The 21,818-nt window shown below is 45.4% G+C and overlaps 1 protein-coding gene across 1 annotated transcript in view; it reads left to right on the forward strand.

Moving 5' to 3' along the window:
* The window catches only part of CCBE1 (collagen and calcium binding EGF domains 1), a 158,155-nt gene that overhangs the window by 98,003 nt on the left and 38,334 nt on the right, over positions 1–21,818 (forward strand). Inside the window, exon 3 of the mRNA XM_064140299.1 lies at positions 17,830–17,882. Coding sequence (XP_063996369.1) covers positions 17,830–17,882 — 53 coding nt within the window. The remainder of the gene's footprint in view (positions 1–17,829; positions 17,883–21,818) is intronic.

The following is a 21,818-nucleotide window of genomic DNA, read 5'->3' on the forward strand; positions in this document are numbered from 1 at the left end:
TTAGCAAATTGTTTTCAGGATTTACTCTGTCCACCCTACCCTGCAACAAATAACCTGCAGATGTGTGGGTCTAAAAATAATCCTTGGCATTGGGGCTATGGTATAGCGTTGCTACATAATCCAACAAACTGTTGCGCTGTGTTCTTTCAAAAACGAATCTTTTCTGTATGCTGGAAGCAGATTTTGGAGGTGGCTTTTTTCCTAACAGAGTGCTCAGTATATAGAAAGTACTCTGCTATCATCTCTGTAGACAATAAACATGTATATGACTTGTGAACATGTTATGCTAAGAATTATTTCTTTCCTGGGCCAATTCATTAAGTCTGTATACTTAATAAGCAGTTTTGGCTTTTATGAGGTCTTCTCTGGGAACAATAAAACAGAAGGGAAAAAGGAGAGAAACATCTGGATTAGTGAAGCCTTCTTGAAATATCTTTTTTAGTGTCTTTATAGAGATTTCCAGGGGCTTACATTAAGAAGTTAATTCCATTGCTGCTATTGATGTTGAAAATATATTAGAAGCATCATTTTAACTTGGTCTTGTGGCTCAGATAGTAATCAGAGTTGGCCAGATATTTTGTTTGAGAATGCAGTCATGGCAAATAGCATTGTTTGTGTTTCATTCAAGATGTACTACTTTCTTTTTTTTAAATGTTTTTTTCCTTTTAAAATTCTAATGTGAAAAATGAATCATAGAATCATAGAATCAACCAGGTTGGAAGAGACCTCCAAGATCATCCAGCCCAACCTAGCACCCAGCCCTAACCAATCAACTAGACCATGGCACTAAGTGCCTCATCCAGTCTTTTCTTGAAGACCCCCAGGGACGGTGCCTCCACCACCTCCCTGGGCAGCCCATTCCAATGCCAATCACTCTCTCTGCCAACAACTTCCTCCTAACATCCAGCCTATACTTTCCCTGGCACAACTTGAGGCTGTGTCCCCTTGTTCTGTTGCTGGTTGCCTGGGAGAAGAGACCAACCCCCACCTGGCTACAATGCCCCTTCAGGTAGTTGTAGACAGTAATAAGATCACCCCTGAGCCTCCTCTTCTCCAGGCTAAACAGGCCCAGCTCCCTCAACCTCTCCTCATAGGATTTGTGTTCCAGGCCCCTCACCAGCTTTGTTGCTCTTCTCTGGACATGTTCCAGCACCTCAACATCCTTCTTGAATTGAGGGGCCCAGAAGAGGCAAGAGAAAACAGTGGGAAGGGACCAAAGCTGCAACTCCATCATGACATAGCAAATGATGTTTCCCATTTCTTTAATATTTTAGAAGAATATCCACTAGGGATACTTATTTCATAGAATCATAGAATCAAGCAGGTTGGAAGAGACCTCCAAGATCAGCCAGTCCAACCTAGCACCCAGCCCTGGCCAGTCAACCAGACCATGGCACTAAGTGCCTCATCCAGGCTTTTCTTTAATACCTCCAGGGATGGTGACTCCACCACCTCCCTGGGCAGCCCATTCCAATGCTAATCACTCTCTCTGGCAACAACTTCCTCCTAACATCCAGCCTAGACCTCCCCTGGCACAGCTTGAGACTGTTCCCTTGTTCTGCTGGTGGTTGCTTGGCAGAAGAGACCAACCCCCACCTGGCTACAATGTCCCTTCAGGTAGTTGTAGACAGTAACGAGGTCACCCCAGAGCATCCTCTTCTCCAGGCTAAACAACCCCAGCTCCCTCAGCCTCTCCTCATAGGGTTTGTGTTCCAGGCCTTTCACCAGCTTCACTGCCCTAATTTTATTTAGTTACCTACAGTTTTGTGCTGTTATTAATAAACAGTACCTAAGATGCTCAGAGGCACATTAGATTCAAGAACAGTCTCAGGAAACTGTGTTTGCTCAGTCTGCAGAAGAGGGTCCTAAGAGGCAAACTTAATTGGTGTCTCCAATTGCCTAATGAGGAGTCACAGAGATGACAAAGCCAGACCTTTGTAAGATGGGCACTGCAAAAAGATCTAAGACAAGAGCCATAAGTTGCTGCAGGGATATTTTAATTAGACATAAAGCGGGAAAATGCACAGTGAAATGGTTAAGCGTTCGGAGAGGGTCCCTGAGAAGTGGGACAATCCCCATGCCTGAAGACATTCAAAACTCAGCTGTCTGAGCCTCTGAGCAGTTAACCGTGCTGTCAGATGTGCATGGATCAGATGATTTTCAAAGGTCATGCATCTATTTGTCTAAAAGTATGTGGCTGGGTTTTTTTCCCTCTAAGATTTATTTCTGCTGCTTATAGCATGGCCGAAATCTTGACTTGATAAATTCCCTTGGCTGCAGTGAAAGTGGTGGGACTCTAAGCCAGTACTGGAAGGATAAAAATGCTTAAGTGGCTGTTAAGCACCCTTATGCAATTAGGTTGCTATGCTTTTTGCATTCTTGTAAAGTGTGTGCTCTGAAGATAGCCATTTCATGCCCCTTTTCTGCAGAAGGTAACCAGAGAGTGTGTGGTTCCCATTAATCTGGAACAATTCACATGAACCTCCATAGCCTGTGTGGAGTCTTGTCCTTTCAACAGGAATTCTCCACAAGAGAGAGGCAGAGTATCCAAATGCAGACATCTGGGGTGAGATTTAACTAGGCCAAGTGCAGGGTTCTGCACTTTGGCCACATCAACCCCAAGCAGTGCTGAAAACTGGTAGGTAGGAGGCTGAAGATGAGCCAGCAGTGTGCCCAGGTGACCAAGAGTGCCAGTGGCATCCTGGCCTGCATCAGGAACAGTGTGGCCAGTAGGACAAGGGAAGTTATTCTTGCCCTGTACTCAGCACTGGTCAGGCCACACCTTGAGTGCTGTGTCCAGTTCTGGGGCCCAGAGTTCAAGAGAGATGTTGAGGTGCTGGAAGGTGTCCAGAGAAGTGCAACAAAGCTGGTGAAGGGCCTGGAACACAAACCCTATCAGGAGAGGCTGAGGGAGCTGGGGCTGTTTAGCCTGGAGAAGAGGAGGCTCAGGGTGACCTCACTGCTGTCTACAACTACCTGAAGGGGCATTGTAGCCAGGTGGGGGGTGGCCTCTTCTCCCAGGCAACCAGCAACAGAACAAGAGGACACAGTCTCAAGTTGTGCGAGGGTAGGTCTAGGCTGGATGTTAGGAGGAAGTTGTTGGCAGAGAGAGTGATTGGCATTGGAATGGGCTGCCCAGGGAGGTGGTGGAGTCGACATCCCTGGAGATGTTCAAGAAAAGCCTGGATGAGGCACTTAGTGCCATGGTCTAGTTGACTGGCTAGGGCTGGGTGCTAGGTTGGACGGGATGACCTTGGAGGTCTCTTCCAACCTGGTTGATTCTATGATTCTATGATCTTCCTTCCACTAACTGTCTGTTAGTGTCCAGTTCAGTACTGAAAACCCAGGTGTCATCTGCTCCTTGCAAGAGCAAGGCGCTCAGAGGTGCATCTTTCTCAAATTATCTTTAGATGCTATTTAACTTTCCTAAAAGCTGATGGCCTTCTGTCTGGCTCTCTCACAGAATCACAGAATATTAGAGTTTGGAAGGGACCTCCAGAGATCATTGAGTCAAACCTCCTTACCAAGGCAGGATCCTTTAGGGTAGTTCACACAGTAATGCATCCAGGCATATTTTGAAAGTCTCTGGAGAAGGAGACACCACAACGATTCTGGGCAGCCTGTTTCAGTGCTCTGTCACCCTCACTGTGAAGAAGTTTCTCATTGCAAAGAAGTTTCTCCTCGTGTTGAGGTGAAACTTTCTATGTTCCTGTTTGTGGCTTTTGCTCCTTGTCTTATTGCTGCTGACCAGCTAAGAGACATTGGACCAACCCACTTGACACCCACCCTACAGTTATTTATACACATATACACTCTCCTCTGGACTATTGCAATTAGAAGCACTAGCCTGGCTGGTCTTAGTTGATTGCTTTCATAGAATCATAGACTCAACCAGGCGGGAAAAGACCACCAAGATCATCCAGTCCAACCTAGCACCCAGCCCTAACCAATCAACTAGACCATGGCACTAAGTGCCTCATCCAGTCTTTTCTTGAAGACTCCCAGGGACGGTGCCTCCACCACCTCCCTGGGCAGCCCATTCCAATGGCAAATCACTCTCTCTGGGAAGAACTTCCTCCTAAAAGTTCCTGAAGTTCCTGGTGTTAAATTTACAGAACTATCACAAATTAAAATGCCAGTTAGTTATCTGGACTAAATGACTGTGTCTAGAGCATAAATGGATGGTCTAGGTTATAGATAGATGGTGTGTCTGCAAAGGAAAGATGGGAGCATGGATAGATTTCAAACCCCAAATCCATCAAAACCAAGGAAAGGTTTGCAATGATTTCCAGTGACCAATGTCAGACCTTATTAAGTTTATGCCATGAGTGATTGCCTGAAACTGTTCTTCCAAGAAGTCCAGAGCTGAGAATGTGCTAACCCATCAGCCTATTCCCAACTTGAAAAGTGCCAGGGATTTCTGCAGAATCATGATCATGGCAGCTCATTCCTAAGTGAACACAGACCAAGTCCCTAGCTTGTTTCTGAAGGTTAATTGGGATTTATGTCCTGTTTGGAGAGCTAGCTTTGGAAATCTGACTTGCTTGCATAGTTTCTATGATGTTTTTCTCCTTATGCATGTGTAAAAGATGCTTGCCTTTCATTGTTTATCAAAAGGAGTTTATTAGACATTGCTTATGCAGCATTTTTGTGATCTTGTTGATGAAAGATGCTATATAAACGGGGCTGGATTGAATTCAGTAAGCCTCAGAGCTTGCCAGCAATTTATTGCTGTTTGACTCCCATAAGCAAGCATCAGCACAGCAGCCAGTGAGCAAGCACCGCTCCTTGCAGCACTGCTCTGGCTCTGCCCTCCATACCGAAATGGAATTTATTGCTCTCTGTCTTGCACAAATGCTTGGTAGGAAATTGGAGCTACAAAATGAAGAGTCATGGAAGCTTAAGAAAATCCAAGATAGAGGACAGATGTGCTGTGATTGGTCTTGTACTCTGGCTCACCTTGGTTTAGATAAATAATTGAATGTGTGCCATCAGAAGAACATACTATTTACAGGCTGGGAAGGAAATTTGGCTTACAGTCCTCTAATTGGAAGTTGGAGGTGGTGCAAAAAAAATACTTTTGCTCTCTTTTCATACTTTTAATCTCAAAGCAGTGAGTTACTTTAAAATGCAGGCTCAGTGTTGAATCATTTCATCTGAGATTTAGAAGGCTGCTTTTTCTTAGAAATGACAATGTGTGTATGAGGATGCAGTAACACTTGCCAGTTCATTAGACCATGCAGTAGAGGCCAACAGTGCTATTTTTGTACACAACTAAGTTTTTTAATTCCTCTCAAATTTCACACCTGTCCAACATTAATTTGATTCTGCAAAATCTGTGCCAACTTCACCTGTGAAAATAAACAAACTTAATTTCTTGTTAAAATGCCAGAAAATAAAATACATTTGGAAAATAAGGGTGCAAGACAAAGTTGACAGCACATATATAAAGCTCCAGGTAGACTACATCATAGAATCATAGAATCATAGAATCATAGAATCATAGAATCAAGCAGGTTGGAAGAGACCTCCAAGATCATCCAGTCCAACCAGCCCTAGCCAGTCAACTAGACCATGGCACTAAGTGCCTCATCCAGGCTTCTCTTGAACACCTCCAAGGACAGTGACTCCACCACCTCCCTGGGCAGCCCATTCCAATGCCAATCACTCTCTCTGCCAACAACAACTACTTCCTCCTAACATCCAGCCTATACTTCCCTTGGCACAACTTGAGGCTGTGTCCCCTTGTTCTGTGGCTGGTTGCCTGGGGGAAGAGACCAACCCCCACCTGGCTACAACCTCCCTTCAGGTAGTTGTAGACAGCAATGAGGTCCCCCCTGAGCCTCCTCTTCTCCAGGCTAAACACCCCCAGCTCCCTCAGACTCTCCTCAGAGGGTTTGTCTTCCAGGCCTCTCACCAGCTTTGTTGCCCTTCTCTGGACACGTTCCAGCACCTCAACATCTCTCTTGAATTGAGGGGCCCCAGAACTGGACACAACACTCAAGGTGTGGCCTGACCAGTGCTGAGTACAGGGCAAGAATAACCTCCCTTGTCCTACTGGCCACACTGTTCCTGATGCAGGCCACGATGCCATTGGCTCTCTTGGCCACCTGGGCACACTGCTGCCTCATCTTTAGCCTACTATCTATTAGTACTCCCAGATCCCTTTCCTCCTGGCTGCTTTCCAGCCACTCTGTCCCCAGCCTGTAGCACTGCTTGGGGTTATTGTGGCCGAAGTGCAGAACCCTGCACTTGGCCTTGTTCAATCTCATCTCATTGTCCTCTGCTCACCCATCCAGCCTGTCTAGGTCCCTCTGCAGGACATTCACCAGGTAGGTAACCTGATCATAAAAGGAGATCAGGTTGGTCAGGCAGGATCTGCCCTTCGTAAACCCATGCTGGCTGGGGTTCATCCCTTGGCCATCCTGTAGGTGCTTTGTGATGGCACTCAAGATGACCTGTTCCATCAAAAACTCATAAAAATCACAGAATCAGTCAGAGTTGGAAGAGACCACAAGGATCATCTAGTTCCAATCCCCCTGCCATGGGCAGGGACACTCTACCCTAAATCAGGCTGGCTAGAACCTCATCCAGCCTGTCCTGAAACACCTCCAGCGATGGGGCCTCAACTTCCTCCCTGGACAACCTATTCCAGGCTCTCACCACTCTCATGGTGAAGAACTTCTTCCTCACACTCAGTCTGAGTCAAAAGGCTTCTATTTAACCATCCTGCTGTTTTTGACATCTGTTTTGTGATGAACCACATAATCATTCCCCTTATTCCCTTGTATTAAAGCTAGACAACAAAGCAATGAAATATGAAACTAAGAAGGGATCCAGCAGGAATCACATATGTGATTTTGTGGATGGTGTTAATGCACATGCAAGCCATCCAACAAATGGCTTTTCCAGGGGCACTAGGTGTAATTACATTTTTGAAGTGATGTAGTGTTGGATTTCTCAGGGCTTCTTTATTTGCTTAGAGATTATTCACAGGCATACTTCTTCTTAGTCATTTGTGGACACCAGTATACTAATCAAGATGGAAGCACTGACAGCTACCAGCACCACCAGTAGGTCTGTGCTATGTGGTGATTAGCCTGTGGTTAGTGAGTGTATTTGTGCATCAAGGCTCTGAGGGTTTTCATACCAGCCCCTTTCTCAGCATCTCTAAAGTCCTAAAATAAGCAGTGACCTCCTGAGCCTGCTGGGCTGCTGACACAAGTGAGTGTCTTGGTTCTAGTTTAAATTTCCCAGAGACTCTAAATATATATAGCTAACAGAACCAATACCATTATAGGATGCCTTCCCCTCTCCCCTCTTTTGGAAAGAAAAGAATTAGGTGCAGAGAAGAAAAGATAAAACAAGTAAATAGTCTCACTTCGATTTGGAAGTTAAAAGAGAAAACTTTAACAATAAATAAAAGGTATTTGAGGTAGGGGAGTTATAAAGAGGTATAGGGAAGGAAAAACAAGATGCAAATATATATATATATATATATATATATATATATATACATGCATAATATAATATATAAGTGTGTGTATATATATTTTTATATATGTTATATATATATATAAGATAGATAGATAGATAGATAGATAGATAGATAGATAGATAGATAGATAGATAGATAGATATACACAATGAGATTGATGGCAATGAGTTTGTCCACCTCATGGAAGGATGGCCACATGCTGAAACAAAGAGCATCAGGAACAGAAGCATGGTGCAGGGAGGCAGGGTGAGAAAGAGAGAGAATCAGGAAGTTCCTCTGTTTTTATAGGGGGCTAGACAAGCAGTGGGGGTGGTCTAACAACTACACCTGGGGGCAGGTTCAGACCCACCTCTTGGGAGGAGTCAGGAGGATCTGGTGGCAGGTTCAAGACCACCTCCCCAGGAGGGTTAACTCTTAACAGTGAGTGAGCATGTTGTGGAAGTGGTTTGCCTGCCCGGATTTTCTTTGAACACCTCCACTGAACACCTCATCACACCTCATTTAGTTAAAACCACAAATGCCACCTTAGCGAGATGTCCTGCGCCGTGTCTGTGGAGAATAGAGTCCCAGAGACCGCTACAAAACAGACAGACATTTCTAGTGGCTAAATTCCCCAGACCTGTGAAGTTTTGATTTTTGTCCATTCTTGAGTTTTACGCAGGTCATTGCCTATCTTAACTCCACACCTCACCCATACCCACACAGGACAGAGGATTTCTTGACACCCTGTCACAGAGGGGGGTTCTCAGCCCATATGCCTATTTGGCAGAGGGGAGAAATTAATTGGGGTGAGATAATTTTATATAAAAATATATATTTATTAATCTCAATATTCTGAACTCTGACCACCCCCAACCACTGTATATTAATATTAAATTTTGACACATGGTCATGAAAACAATTTAGGATAAAATATGTACAGGGATTTGTTATTTAACTAGCAAACATTCAAACTATAAACAGAGAGAGGAGTTTTCCCCGCAGCTTAATGCTGCTTGGGGCCATATCCTATTTGCCCAGCAAGGTGGGCTAAAACTGATTCTGCTCTATGGCAGAGGCAACTTATATTTACAGAGGTATTAAAGCTGTTACTCACAACTCTTATTAATTATTAATCATCCTCTGGGCTATGTCACAGCCTATACAAATGTCCAGACTTCAGGGGATCTCTGCCCATGGACTTTGAGGCTGGAATCCTCCCGGCTTGAGGGGAGAGGATAAATCTTCCCAGTTTGTGGGGAAATAGGTTTCTGACCTTTTCTCCTGGCAAAGAGGCAATCTCTGCCTTTGGTGCTGCTGGCTCCTTTGGATGCTTCTGTCCAGGAATTCTCAGCTGGCAGGATCTCAGGTGTAGGAAAATATTGTGCTGTCACTGGCACAGTTGTTCACGGCTAGCAGGCTGTGTGTGTGTGCAGACAATTCAAAGCCTGCTTCCTGGTTATCTCAGTGGCAATGGCTCTTACCAGGCAATGATAGGCAGCAGGCATGCAAAGTGTGCGTGGCTGCTGGGAGTCTGAGCTCTGTAGGTAAATGCAATGCAGGATCTGGTCCTGATAACAACGTAGTGTGCAGATGTGCACAGCTGGCTTAGGAGACTATAGGCTCCTCATATATATGCCATGGTCTAGCCTTGAGCTCTGTGGTAAAGGGTTGGACTTGATGATCTGTGAGGTCTCTTCCAACCCTGATGATACTGTGATATATATATATATATATATATATATATATATATATATATGCAGGCTTAAATGAGCTCTGCAAGAAAGGTACGCAGAGAGGTGAGCTGCGGATGAGTCAAAGTGTGAGGGTATGAGCCTCTGAGCATCAAGTTAGCACCTGAGCATGGGGGACTGAGCGCTGCAAGTGAGGGTCAGAGCTGTGCAGGGGTCTGAGCACTTTGTTTACCTGTGCACCCCTATTTATTGACTGGGGGCCAAGATTAATGGCCTCTTTGGCCACTAGAATGACCAATCAGGTTGGCAGTTAGCCAAACCTTACCATTATAGGCAGAAGCTCTTGCCTGGACTTTCCCAAATATGGGGATCACATGGATTTGCCCCAGGGAGACACGAGCTGGGTGTGTGGGGGCTTACACAACCTGTTTACAATCAGGGGTCCTGGCAGAAACACATGTCCAGGCAAGGCAAGGCATAAACAAGCCTCTTTTGGGGCCTACAGGCCCTCCATGACACAGCCCTTGAAATAGTTTTTGCTCTTTTATAGAGGAGTGAGCTTCACACATTCACAAATACCATGCTTTGCAGGGGCTGCAAATCATCAAATCACTTTGGAAGGAGCCTTCTGAAAAGAAGGAACAAGAGTTGTACTCCAACACCATAAAACTTCTTTTGACAATAAAAAGATGACATGAAACAACACTTAAAGTAAAGGAGTCAGTTAACAAAACTGTACACAGCAGCCAGGGAACATGTCTGAGAGCTTTCCAGGGCATTGGCCAAAGCCTCCCTGGCATGAATCCCCAGAGTCAGCAAAGGTATGTGACTTTTGGCAGGGGGAGTATCTGGTCCCTGACTTGCATTCATGGAAGAGCAGTCCAGGACCTGTGAACCTTATCAAAACCCTCCCATTAGCAACTGGAACAGAGTTTCATTTCTGGTGTCTGTCATATTAGCCACAGCTGAGTGAAAGAGCAGATAGCAGGACACTTTTCTTTTTCCCCTCCTAAAGAAAATAAAACTGTTATGTGTGGGTATTTTCACTTGGCTTAAGCAGCTGACAAGATATACAGCTTGGAAATGCATTAATCACTGAAAATCAGACTTTGAGAAAAGTCAATGAATAGGTTGCAGTGATTTTCTGTCAGAGGTCTGAGTTCCAGCTTTGCTGACAGTGAGTTATCTCAGTGGTTGTTGAGGCAAGTCCTGTTTTATTCATTCATTTAAGAGAAAAAAAAAGAATTACACTTTTGCATACATTGGCCCTAGGTGCTGCAACATTTCCTAGGCAGTGTACTCTCGTTGTTTATTCTCAGCTGGGATAGTGACTGGAGGGGCTTCAGCTGACCTTGGACCTTGCATTGCACCCAGTGCAACCGTAAATTATCTCTTAAAAAAGTGTGGAAAAGGATTAAGTCTGGAAATCATGGCAAAGTGTATGCTGAGCAAGTGTCTGCATGGGGGCCATCCTCTCTTACTCAAGATTTCAGAATGTGTCTCACAGAAGGCAAACAAAACTGAAGTGGATTGCTTCAGTTTTACACCACGTTGCCATCAATCTTCTCTCCATGTGAATTACAGGGAAACCCTGCACAGCCACAAAGCTGTGTCCTTAATACACTTGTGATGCAGAGGGCCTTTGTGCATTCTTTGGCAGACAGCTCTGTCCCTCATTTGGATTTTATATAGACTATGAGAGGAAAAAAAAAAGTTGTGGTTTGGTCATGGTTTATTGTTTTTTTAATATATATACCTTGTTTACTTGCTCTTGTAGCTGTCTAATTACTTTCTGTAAGTTAATAGCTGCATTCTATATTTGCATTTTTGTTGCCTTGTGCTTTCCTCAAAGCGGTCAAAAAGAAACACTTAGCAGGCAAAATAAGGAACCAGTCCAACAGAGACTCTTTTGTGCAATTAAACACAGCCATGCCATGGCTTTTGCTGACTCAGATCTTCAAGATATGGCACAAGTTCTTTTGAGGTCACATTATAATGTTGTCTGAAGAAATCTGGTTTACTTTTTTTTTCTTCCTATCTTTTTCCCAGCAGGAAAGTGGTTTGGTTTGTTTTTATTTTACTAAATGTATTTGCTTGACTGTATTGCCAGTACTTTTAACCAGCAACAACCTGGGAAAACAGTGTTGGTGTACCTAAACTACTTAAAATATTAAGCAGCTCTTATGCTTCTGAACCCATGACTCTCCTGATGTTCACGCGTCAGAAACAGCATGTCAAAGAGGAGGGATTTGATTTGCTTGACCCCATATGGAGCTGATGCATCTTCCAGTGAAGAAATCTTGGGCATCAACTGAGTTACGGAGGCTGCCCATGCATATGCACCTAGCCCAAATGAATGGAAGGTGAAGTGCTTCTGCTGGAATTACCTCTGTCTGGAGCCATGCTGGAGACTGACTGTCTGAACTCCAGCACTGTAGCATCACAGAAAGGATAATATTTTATCCTAATAACTCAGTTTCTGACTCAATATAGGAATTTATTTGTCTACTGTATTCCTAGGAGGCAAATATTTCCTAGAAGAGACTCTTCTATTTTGCACATCCATGGCAAGATCTTCCTTAACATATTATGCTCATTTGAAATCAGCGTTACAGAATCACAGAATGGTAGAGGGTGAAAGGCACCTCTGGGGATCTTCATGTCCAGCTCCCCTGCTAAAGCAGGTTCACCTAGATAAGACTGCACATGAATGTGCTCAGGTGAATTTTTAGTATCTCCAGAGAAGGAGACTCCATAGCCTCTTTGGGCAGCCCATTCCAAGCGCTCTGCCACTCTCAAAGCAAAGAAGATTTTTCCTCAAGCTCAGACGGAATCTCCTGTGTTCCAGTTTGTCCCTTTGCCCCTTGTCCTGTCTCTGGGCATCACTTTTCAGTCTGGCCCCATCCTCTTGATACTCACCCTTTAGATACTGATAAGCATTGATAGGATCCTCTCTCAGTCTTCTCTTCTTGCCAGGCCAAACAGCCCAAAGTCTCTTAGCCTCTCCTTGTAAGAGAGATGCTCCAGTCTCCTAGTCATCTTTGTAGCCCCCTACTTGATTCCCCCCACGAGTTCCTTGTCCACCTTGAGTTGGGAAGCCCAAAAATGGACACAGCAGTCCAGGTGTGTCCCCTCACTAGGGCAGAGTTGCATTTTGTGCACCCCAGAATAGCACTGGCCTTGCTGTCATACCGCTGGCTCATGGTTAACTTATTGCCCACCAAGGCTCAGAGATCCTTCTCACAAAGCTGCTTTCCAGCAGGTCAGCTCCTAACCTGTGAGGTTACTCCTCTCCAGGTGCAGGGCTCTACACTTACCCTTGCTGAGCTTCATTAAGTTCATCTCTGCTCCACTCTCCAGCCATTCCAGATGTTGTTGAATGGCAACACAGCCTTCTGGTGTGTCAGACACTCTTCCTAGTTCTGTATCACCAGCAAACTTGATGAGGGTGCTCTCTTGTCCTGTTGTTGAGGTCTTTGGTAAGCATGTTGAGCAAAGTGGACCCAGTACTAATGCCTGGGGATTGCTACTAGAAGCAGGTCTCCATCTGGACCCGGCACTGCTGATCAAAACCCTCTGAGCTCTGTCATTCTGCCAGTTATCAATCTCATATAAACATCTAAATAAAACATTAACGTTTTCATTTTCCTTCACATTTTGTCTCTGTTTTCCCTTTGTTTCAGTCACTGAGTACCTATCACATACCTTTTGCAACATAATAATCGTGACACAGTTGAGAGTTGCCTCTTTACTGAATTTAACCAAAATCTCAATTATACATCAAGCAGCTCTGAGCCATCTGTTGTCACAGCCCAGGTCACTGCTGTGGTATTGCAGACAGTTACAGGTTCATTATCACTCACGATGTTTGTGCATTTCAACTCCTGTGGGAGCCTGAATCACTCTTTTCCCTCTCACAAAGAAGTATTTTCTCAGTTCATTTTACTCTGGTCTCTCCAGCACTGCTGTCAGCCACAGTCTCCCATTGCAGAGCAGGAGGTGGGCCGGGGGTGATGGCAGCCCTGCACCAGGTGGAAACAATTATGGGGGAAAAAAATGTGGGCAGTACTGGATGAGTTACTGCTGATAGCTGCCAGATAAGCTAACTTAATAAAGTTGTGGCTTAATTAAGCCACATTCCTTGCATCTTGCCTTTCGTCCTGTCTAGGGCGATGCTATCAAGCAGCTACCAATTTGCAGCATGGGGTAGAGAGTGCTGTGCTGGTGTACTGCTGTGTGCCTGGGATAGGGGGGGAACCTTTAAGCAATGGGGCAGTTTCCAGGGTGTTCTTGGAAAACTCAGATGCTCTCTCCTTTCACTACAAGGTGATGGGCCACAAAAGCCTTCAATAAAGTCAGATCTGCTGCTTTCTTTGCCCCAGGTGTGTTTATTGGTATGAAAGGTTTGACCCTAAATCCCACCTTCTGATACTTCATGAGCACCTTGATCTCCAGAGATGGAGAGATGTTCAACATCTCCTTGCTTCTCCTGCAGCACATTGTCCAAAAAAGAAAAAAAAAGGGAAGGGAGACTCTGCTTAACAGAGTCTTTATCACTATGGATTTTCTTACCAATGACATAAAACCTGGATATTGCAGTGACTGAAATCATGGTGCTCAAAACTCTCTGTGCATTTGGGCTTGTGCATGTCCCTGAGTGAAGATTGCATGTGAATCAGAAGTTGCTCCATTTTTAATAGCTGCAGCACCTCATTAAAAGCTGCAACAGATAAGCGTGCCAGAAATTTCTCCATGTGGAAGCCAGATTTGAAGTTAACAAATCAACATAATTTCTGCTTAGATCCAGACTTCAGTGTCTGAGCTTCTTACACAGACACGTATTAGTTTGTGTTCACATGTACAACTCCATAGCAACTGCATTGATGAAAGTTATTCCATAGCTAAAATTATCAGTGAGGACCCCCTCTTGCCTCTCATTATGTATAATGAGATTGCTGCTGTGCAACATTGATAAGATGTGTCAGCCTGGAGCTGGATGCCTGAAAATGAGTATTGCTGTTAAAATGCCTTTGCTAATGATCAACTCATGTGTCCATCACTTTGACGGATTTCCCTTTAAGAATGTAAAAAGCTAAAGCTAGCAGGAATCCCAGGGCAGCAATGCAAAGTTCAGAGAAACAGGTACTGCAGTATTGCATTTCCTGTGCCTTAACCCTAAAGTAGCAGTTTTCCTGGCAAAAATCACACTGGTGGCTGAAGCTTTCTGTGTTGTGTGGGCTGTGCACACAACAGACATTTGTCATCTTGAAATGGGAACTGACTGTTGTGGGGAACTGCAGTGTGATCTGGAAAGCAGAGCAGCTCTAAACTATTTCTTTAGGTGTGATTTAAAGCTTACATTACGTGGAAAATTCCTCAGGTAGTTAGAGAAAATATTTCCAAATCTCCTCACCAGTAAACCCTGGGAAAATTCGACAGAAATTGAAAGGGAGACTGAAAACAAGGAAATGATTTCTCAAAGACATCTCATTCCCCTGTGGAACTCATTGCTGCAAGAAGCCATTGAGGAGATGGATTTCAGCAGAGGCTTGGATATCTGCCAGGACAACATGATTTTTCTGGTTGCTTTAACAGGAGCAACCTCTGGCAAGGCTACGCAAGGCCGTGCTTGCTTCAGGGTGCTAGGGCAGTATTTAATGGCATGTGGTGGACTCTCAGTGTGTGGTTGTGGGAGAGAGGTTTGGATACCAGGAGAATTCAGGAGGGCAGACAAATCCACAATTTAACCACAAGAAAGCCAGCAAGTCCAGTCAAAAGCCATTGCTGGCCAAGTTGAGAGGAGAGAGGCAGCTCCTGCAAGGTGCCCAGCAGGTGAATCCTTACCCAAGAGCAGGCTGTGATGACTGAGTTTTGCATCTGATAACACAGGCCACTCCAAGTGTGTGTGTCTTAAGGGTCCCAAGCTTGAAAATCAAGTGGAATTCCCAGGCAGAAGGGTAGAAATGATGAAAGCTGCTGCTCCCTCCTTCTGGTTAGCTCTAGCTGGCACAACTTCATGGCAAGCATTCCCTCCCTTACTACCTCCCAGTTCTCTCAAGCCAGACTGTATGTCTGAGAGACTGAGGGAGCTGGGGCTCTTTAGCTTGGAGAAGAGCAGACTGAGAGGTGACCTTATTCATGTTTGTAAATATGTAAAGGGTGAGTGCCAGGAGGATGGAGCCAGGCTCTGCTTGGTGATGCCAAATGACAAGACAAGAGGCAATGGGTGGAAGTTGAGGCACAGGAAGCTTCATGTAAACATGAGGAGGATTTTTTTTCACTGCGAGGGTGCCAGAACACTGGCGCAGGCTGCCATGGGGAGCTGTGGAGTCTCCCTCTCTGGAGATATTAAAGACCTGCCTGGATGCTTTCCTGAGTAATCTGGTATAGGTGATCCTGCTCTGGCAGGGGAGTTGGACTGGATGATCTGTCGAGGTCCCTGTCAGCCCCTAACCTTCTGTGATTCTGAAGAGAAGCTACAAGCAAGCCTTTATCAGCCTCCCTTCTTCTGAAGACAGGGGGAGATGAATGTGTGCTTGGAAAGCCATTGACACGGCTTGCAGCATGTGAACAGCCTCTGATGCACCTTTGAACTCATTCCTCCGGCATTTGTTTGTCTTGCAGATAAAACTTCACAGCAGTGTTTGGAGAAAAGTCTAATGAGGGACCACTGTTTGCATAACAAAGCAAGGCTTCCTCTTCAGATGTTCAGCCTTATTAAGCATAATTTATATTCTAGCTAATCTTTGGAAGAGAGTAAAATACGGAGCCAAAGTTTGTTTTTACATAGTTTGGAGTAATGTATTTTTTGTTTTAAGTGGTCAGTTGCAAATGATAGTTGATTTAAATTCGACATAATGATGATATGTGATGGCTGCACATAGTCCAGGGGAATGTTGTGTCACTGACTGCTGTGGCTTTAGCACTCTTCTGCATCACTTATTAAATCAGAGAGTAAGACCAAATGGATGGTTTCCCAGCTTTGCAGATAATTTCAGCATGTCCACACAGCACGAAAACCTGTGAATTTGAGAAACAGAGATTGTTTTTTTCCCCCTCAGATTCTTGTAGATTTAATAAAATGGCACATTGAACTGCAGTTTCAGTGCTTCCCTTCTGGCCATCCTGGTAGTCACTGAACTGCAGTTTCAGTCCTCCTCTTCTGGCCATCCTGGTAGTCACTGAGCTGCAGTTTCAGTGCTTCCCTTCTGGCCATCCTGGTAGTCACTGAACTGCAGTTTCAGTGCTTCCCTTCTGGCCATCCTGGTAGTCACTGAACTGCAGTTTCAGTCCTCCTCTTCTGGCCATCCTGGTAGTCACTGAGCTGCAGTTTCAGTGCTTCCCTTCTGGCCATCCTGGTAGTCACTGAACTGCAGTTTCAGTGCTTCCCTTCTGGCCATCCTGGTAGTCACTGAACTGCAGTTTCAGTCCTCCTCTTCTGGCCATCCTGGTAGTCACTGAGCTGCAGTTTCAGTGCTTCCCTTCTGGCCATCCTGGTAGTCACTGAACTGCAGTTTCAGTGCTTCCCTTCTGGCCATCCTGGTAGTCACTGAACTGCAGTTTCAGTCCTCCTCTTCTGGCCATCCTGGTAGTCACTGAGCTGCAGTTTCAGTGCTTCCCTTCTGGCCATCCTGGTAGTCACTGAGCTGCAGTTTCAGTGCTTCCCTTCTGGCCATCCTGGTAGTCACTGAACTGCAGTTTCAGTGCTTCTCTTCTGGCCAACCTGGTAGTCACTGAACTGCAGTTTCAGTGCATCTCTTCTGGCCAACCTGGTAGTCACTGAACTGCAGTTTCAGTGCTTCTCTTCTGGCCATCCTGGTAGTCACTAGCATGGTACTCTTTGAAGATCATCAGATCTCCCTAGTGAGTCGTTCTCAGACTGATAGGAGACACAGCTGTTTGTAAAGGCTCCTTTGCTGTTGCAGGGAGTCCTAGTGACTTGATGTGCTTTGCTAGCAGGAAAGCAAACAAGCACCTATAGCTGAATGTTTAAATGCTGTTACAGTCAAGTGCATAAGCAACACATCTCAGCACAAAGTATTTGTTCATATCATAGGCACATTAAAAATACCTGATCCTACTTAGTCTTCACTGCAGTTTTGTCCCCTTGACTAGGTATGATACTGTCCACTGCTCCAGCTGAAATAGCCAATACATTTCACGTATCACCTTGTAAGTTTATTAAAAGATGAGAAATAACTGATAAGATTTATCTGGTGTGTACTCCTCATGGAGACTTGCACCTTTCTCCAAGTTTACATTGTAGTGACGGATGTTTGAAAACACCCTTCACCATATCATGAAAATTATGACCTGAGTTCTGTATATAGGCTGCACTGAGGTGTGCTGCATCTGTTTAGCACAAGGGAGCTGGGTTTGCAGAAATTCCCTGGGACGTGTGTGAGTGGTTCAGTGTTGGGATATCCAGCCCCAGGCTCCTGAGGCAGCTGGCCATAGTGTCATTTCACAGACTGAGTGGTAGGTTTCCATGATGCACTCTTTATTGCTGAGGTACCACCAGCTGCAAAGGTCAGGATCCTCATCCCATTTGGCTCATCACATCCATGATCTACCCATGACTGTTTTTAAAGATAACATCAACTTTTAGAGAATATATTTATTAATTTGTTTGTTTGTTTGTTTGTTTGTTTTTTCCAGGAAAAAGTGCTGCAAGGGTTACAAGTTTGTTCTTGGACAGTGCATCCCTGAAGGTATGTGGTTTCACTGTTCTTACACCTCATGACTCTCTGGCTTTGTCTTTCCCCACTTGCCCTGCTGTCCACACTGCAAGTTTGGAAGAGCATCTCAGTATAACCACAGGCTCAGATGTATCTCACGTGTCAGCGAGGGAACTGTTTCCAAGAAATTGTTGGGGAAATAAAAAGATCAGCATCTTCCAAAAGTTTCACTTACCACACCAAGCCTTGATCTCCCCTCAGCACACATGGCTGCACAGATCTAGTACCGTGACAAGCTGCAGAGGGACTCATTCTGCTCTTGGCTAGGTACGCAGCAGCGCTCTGTAAAACCAGCACCACACCTTTCCTGTCTGATGGGGACCCATCAGGTCTGGCACAGCCAGACACTGGATCTGGCACAGCCAGCTTGGCTTGTAAGCACACAGGATGTTGGTGACTAGGTAAGTTAGTCCTGCCTTTAGTTGCCTTTCTCCCAAAGGCTCAGGGGAGACCTCATTGCTGGCTACAACTACCTGAAGGGACATTGTAGCCAGGTGGGGATTGGTCTCTTCTCCCAGGCAACCAGCAACAGAACAAGGGGGCACAGTCTCAAGTTGTGCTGGGGAAAGTATAGGCTGAATGTTAGGAGGAAGTTCTTGCCAGAGAGAGTGATTGGCATGGGAATGGGCTGCCCAGGGAGGTGGTGGAGGCACAGTCCCTGGAGGTGTTGAAGAAAAGAGTGGATGAGGCACTTAGTGCCATGGTCCAGTTGACTGGATAGGGCTGGGTGCTAGGTTGGACTGGATGATCTTGGAGGTCTCTTCCCACTTGGTTGATTCTATGATTCTATGATTCTAAGATATCAGCAAGGGGAGGGCATTGCTAAATGGCACCTGTCATAATCTGAGGCCATGAGCTACTCAGGGCTGGAGAACAGCAGTGACTCTTACTCCTTTTAGAGAGTAAGAATGCTGCACACTGATTGGAAGTCTAAAGGGAGATTCTAGTCATAGCTACATATAAGTGAAAGGCAATCAGGTAGAATGGACACATGCATAAGCTAGGCCAAGTCTATTGGACTAAATCCACCTAGAATCTTCTACCCCTTCCACCCTCAGCAGGCCTAAGAGTAGGCAAGAACTGTCCCCCCACAACCACCACCTCCATCTTAGGCCTGCAAGGCTTCAGCAGGCCATATGATGCAGCTCAAAATTCCTTGCCAGCTAGGAGCCTTCTCCCACACACACAGCGTGAGATAAGGAGGGATTCGTGTGCTTCCCAGAGAGAGAGGTGAAAGGAGCAGAGGAGAAGGGAAAAGAAACAATATCAACCAAGCACTGGTTTATAAGCTGTGACACTGGAAAATGGTATACAATACCAGGTTGGAAGAGACCTCCAAGATCATCCAGTCCAACCTATCTCCCAGCCCTAGCAAGTCAACTTAGTGCCATGATCTAGTTGACTGGCTAGGGCTAGGGAATAGGTTGGACTGGCTGATCTTGGAGGTCTCTTCCAACCTGGTTGATTCTATATTCTATTCTATTCTATTCTATTCTATTCTATTCTATTCTATTCTATTCTATTCTAATAACAATATTACAACATCCTGAGATGCCCAGGTCCATCCTCTAGGACAGGTCTTGATCTGTAGTTTTCTCAGGGAGACCTGTGACCTCTTGAACTTTGACAGCATCTCTTTTCCATCACCTCTCCTGGTTGTGGGAACAGCTTCCTAGTCACCAGGGACAGTGGGGGATTGTCGTGGATGGGGGCATTGCCCATACTCTGGTTGTGGTGGAGGGGAGAAGTTAATTAATGCAAGAGAATATCTATAAAAATATATATATTTATTAAACTCCAATATTTTCTACTCTCGCCACCCCCAACCACTCAACTTTAATATCAAATTGTTCTTTACATGGTTATGAAGACATTAAGGGAATATATATCTACAGAAACTTATTAATAACTAGCAAACATTCAAACTATATACAGAGAGTTTTCCCCGTGGCTTAATGCTGCTTGGGGTCTTATACTATTTGCCCAGCAAAGCTGAGCTGAAAGCTGCTCTCTGCTTTGTGGCAGAGGTAATAGAAATTACAGAGGCATCTACTTACAGTTCTTATCAATTATTAATCACCCTCCGAGGCTGTATCAGCCTGTGCCTAGTGTCCAATTCTTCAGGGTCTCTGCCTGTGGACTTTGAGGCTGGAATCCTCCGGTTTCAGGGGAAATGGCAGTCTCTGACCTAATGCTGCTGGATCCTGCTGGCTGCTCTCTCCAGGGGTAAGCAGGCAGGATCTCCAGGTGCAGAGGCAGGATTCTGTGCAGTCTGAGCACAGGTCCAACGCTCACTAAAGGCAGGCATACAGCTGCAAAGAAGTATGCACGCAGGCAGGCAAGCAATGTGGCAGAGCCGCAAGTAATGTGGGGAAGGCTGCACCTGAGCCTGTGCACCCCTATTTATTAAATGTGGGCTGAGAGTTATGGCCTCATTGGCCACTCGAATGACCAATCAGGTTGGCAGTCAGCCAAACCTTACCATACTAGGTAAAACCCACAGGCCTGGACTCCAAATATGGGAACCATGTGGGTCTAGCACCAGGCAGGCATGAGCCGGGCGTGTGGAGACTTACACAATCAGGTGTCCTGGGCAACTGACTTTATGGCCCTGGTCTGTTGTGCCCCTTTGTGCTCATTTACCCCTGGTGCAGGCAGAGAGACATGTCCAGGCAGAGCAGGCATAAATAAGCCTGCTTTCGGGCCTACAGGCCCTCCACAACAGGGATAGAGAATTACTCAGGGAAGTTCAAGAAGCAGTGAAAAGGGAATGACCCCCTCCTGGACAAGGAGAGCTGCTCTTTGTACTTTGCAAAGGCAATACCAGAGTCCAGCGTTCAGAAATGGCTGCAGAATGCTCGCATTTAGGAAAAGGTTGAGCTCTGCCTGACTTAACCTTGGGGGAGGCCTCTTTTGGGTCTACCCAGACAGTGGTTTCACGTGATCAATAGCAATGGGACTGCTTCAGTCATTCCCCCCACTTTGCCTGATTTGGATTAAATTTGCTATGATGTTACAGGAGCAGATAAGCTGTCAGGCAACAACAAGTGGCCAGGGACAATAAGCCAGTAAATCTTGTCTGCTGAAAAAAAGATTTTAAAATATTGGTTTATGCTAACACCTCCTTCTGTGTGATGACATATGGAAAGCCTCGAGCTGACCTGAAAGCCTTCCCAGCTTGGGATGGTGGCGTTTTGAAAAGAAGAGTGACAAATTAGTGTACTGTGAGGAGTCACTTAGTTTTTGAATTACAGTGTCCAGCCAACAGGGATTACAGACCAAGCTCTGATTCTGCTGCAGTGCTTTTAAATCTGTATCTTCTCTGCTGCTGGCTGGAAACACTAAAGCACTGGGTTAAAAGAAAAAAAAAGGAAAGAAAAATATGTGTGTGTGTGTGTGTGTGTGTGTGTGTGTGTGTGTGTGTGTGTGCAGGGAGAGGAAGGAAGAAAGGAAGGAAGAAAATAAGAACTTCCTCCTAACATCCAGCCTATACTTCCCTCGGCACAACTTGAGGCTGTATCCCCTTATTCTGTTGTTGGTTGCCTGGGAGAAGAGACTAACCCCCACCTGGCTACAATCTCCCTTCAGGTAGTTGTAGACAGCAATGAGGTCTTCCCTGAGCCTCCTCTTGTCCAGGCTAAGCAATCCCAGCTCCCTCAGCCTCTCCTCATAGGGTTTGTGTTCCAGGCCCCTCACCAGCTTTGTTGCCCTTCTCTGGACACGTTCCAGTATCTCAACATCTCTCTTGAATTGAGGGGCCCAGAACTGGACACAGCACTCAAGGTGTTGCCTGACCAGTGCTGAGTACAGGGCAAGAATAACCTCCCTTGTCCTACTGGCCACACTGTTCCTGATGCAGGCCAGGATGCCATTGGCTCTCTTGGCCACCTGGGCACACTGCTGCCTCAT

Source organism: Pogoniulus pusillus, chromosome Z, assembly GCF_015220805.1.
Source record: "Pogoniulus pusillus isolate bPogPus1 chromosome Z, bPogPus1.pri, whole genome shotgun sequence".
In the NCBI taxonomy this organism is placed as follows: Eukaryota; Metazoa; Chordata; class Aves; order Piciformes; family Lybiidae; genus Pogoniulus; species Pogoniulus pusillus.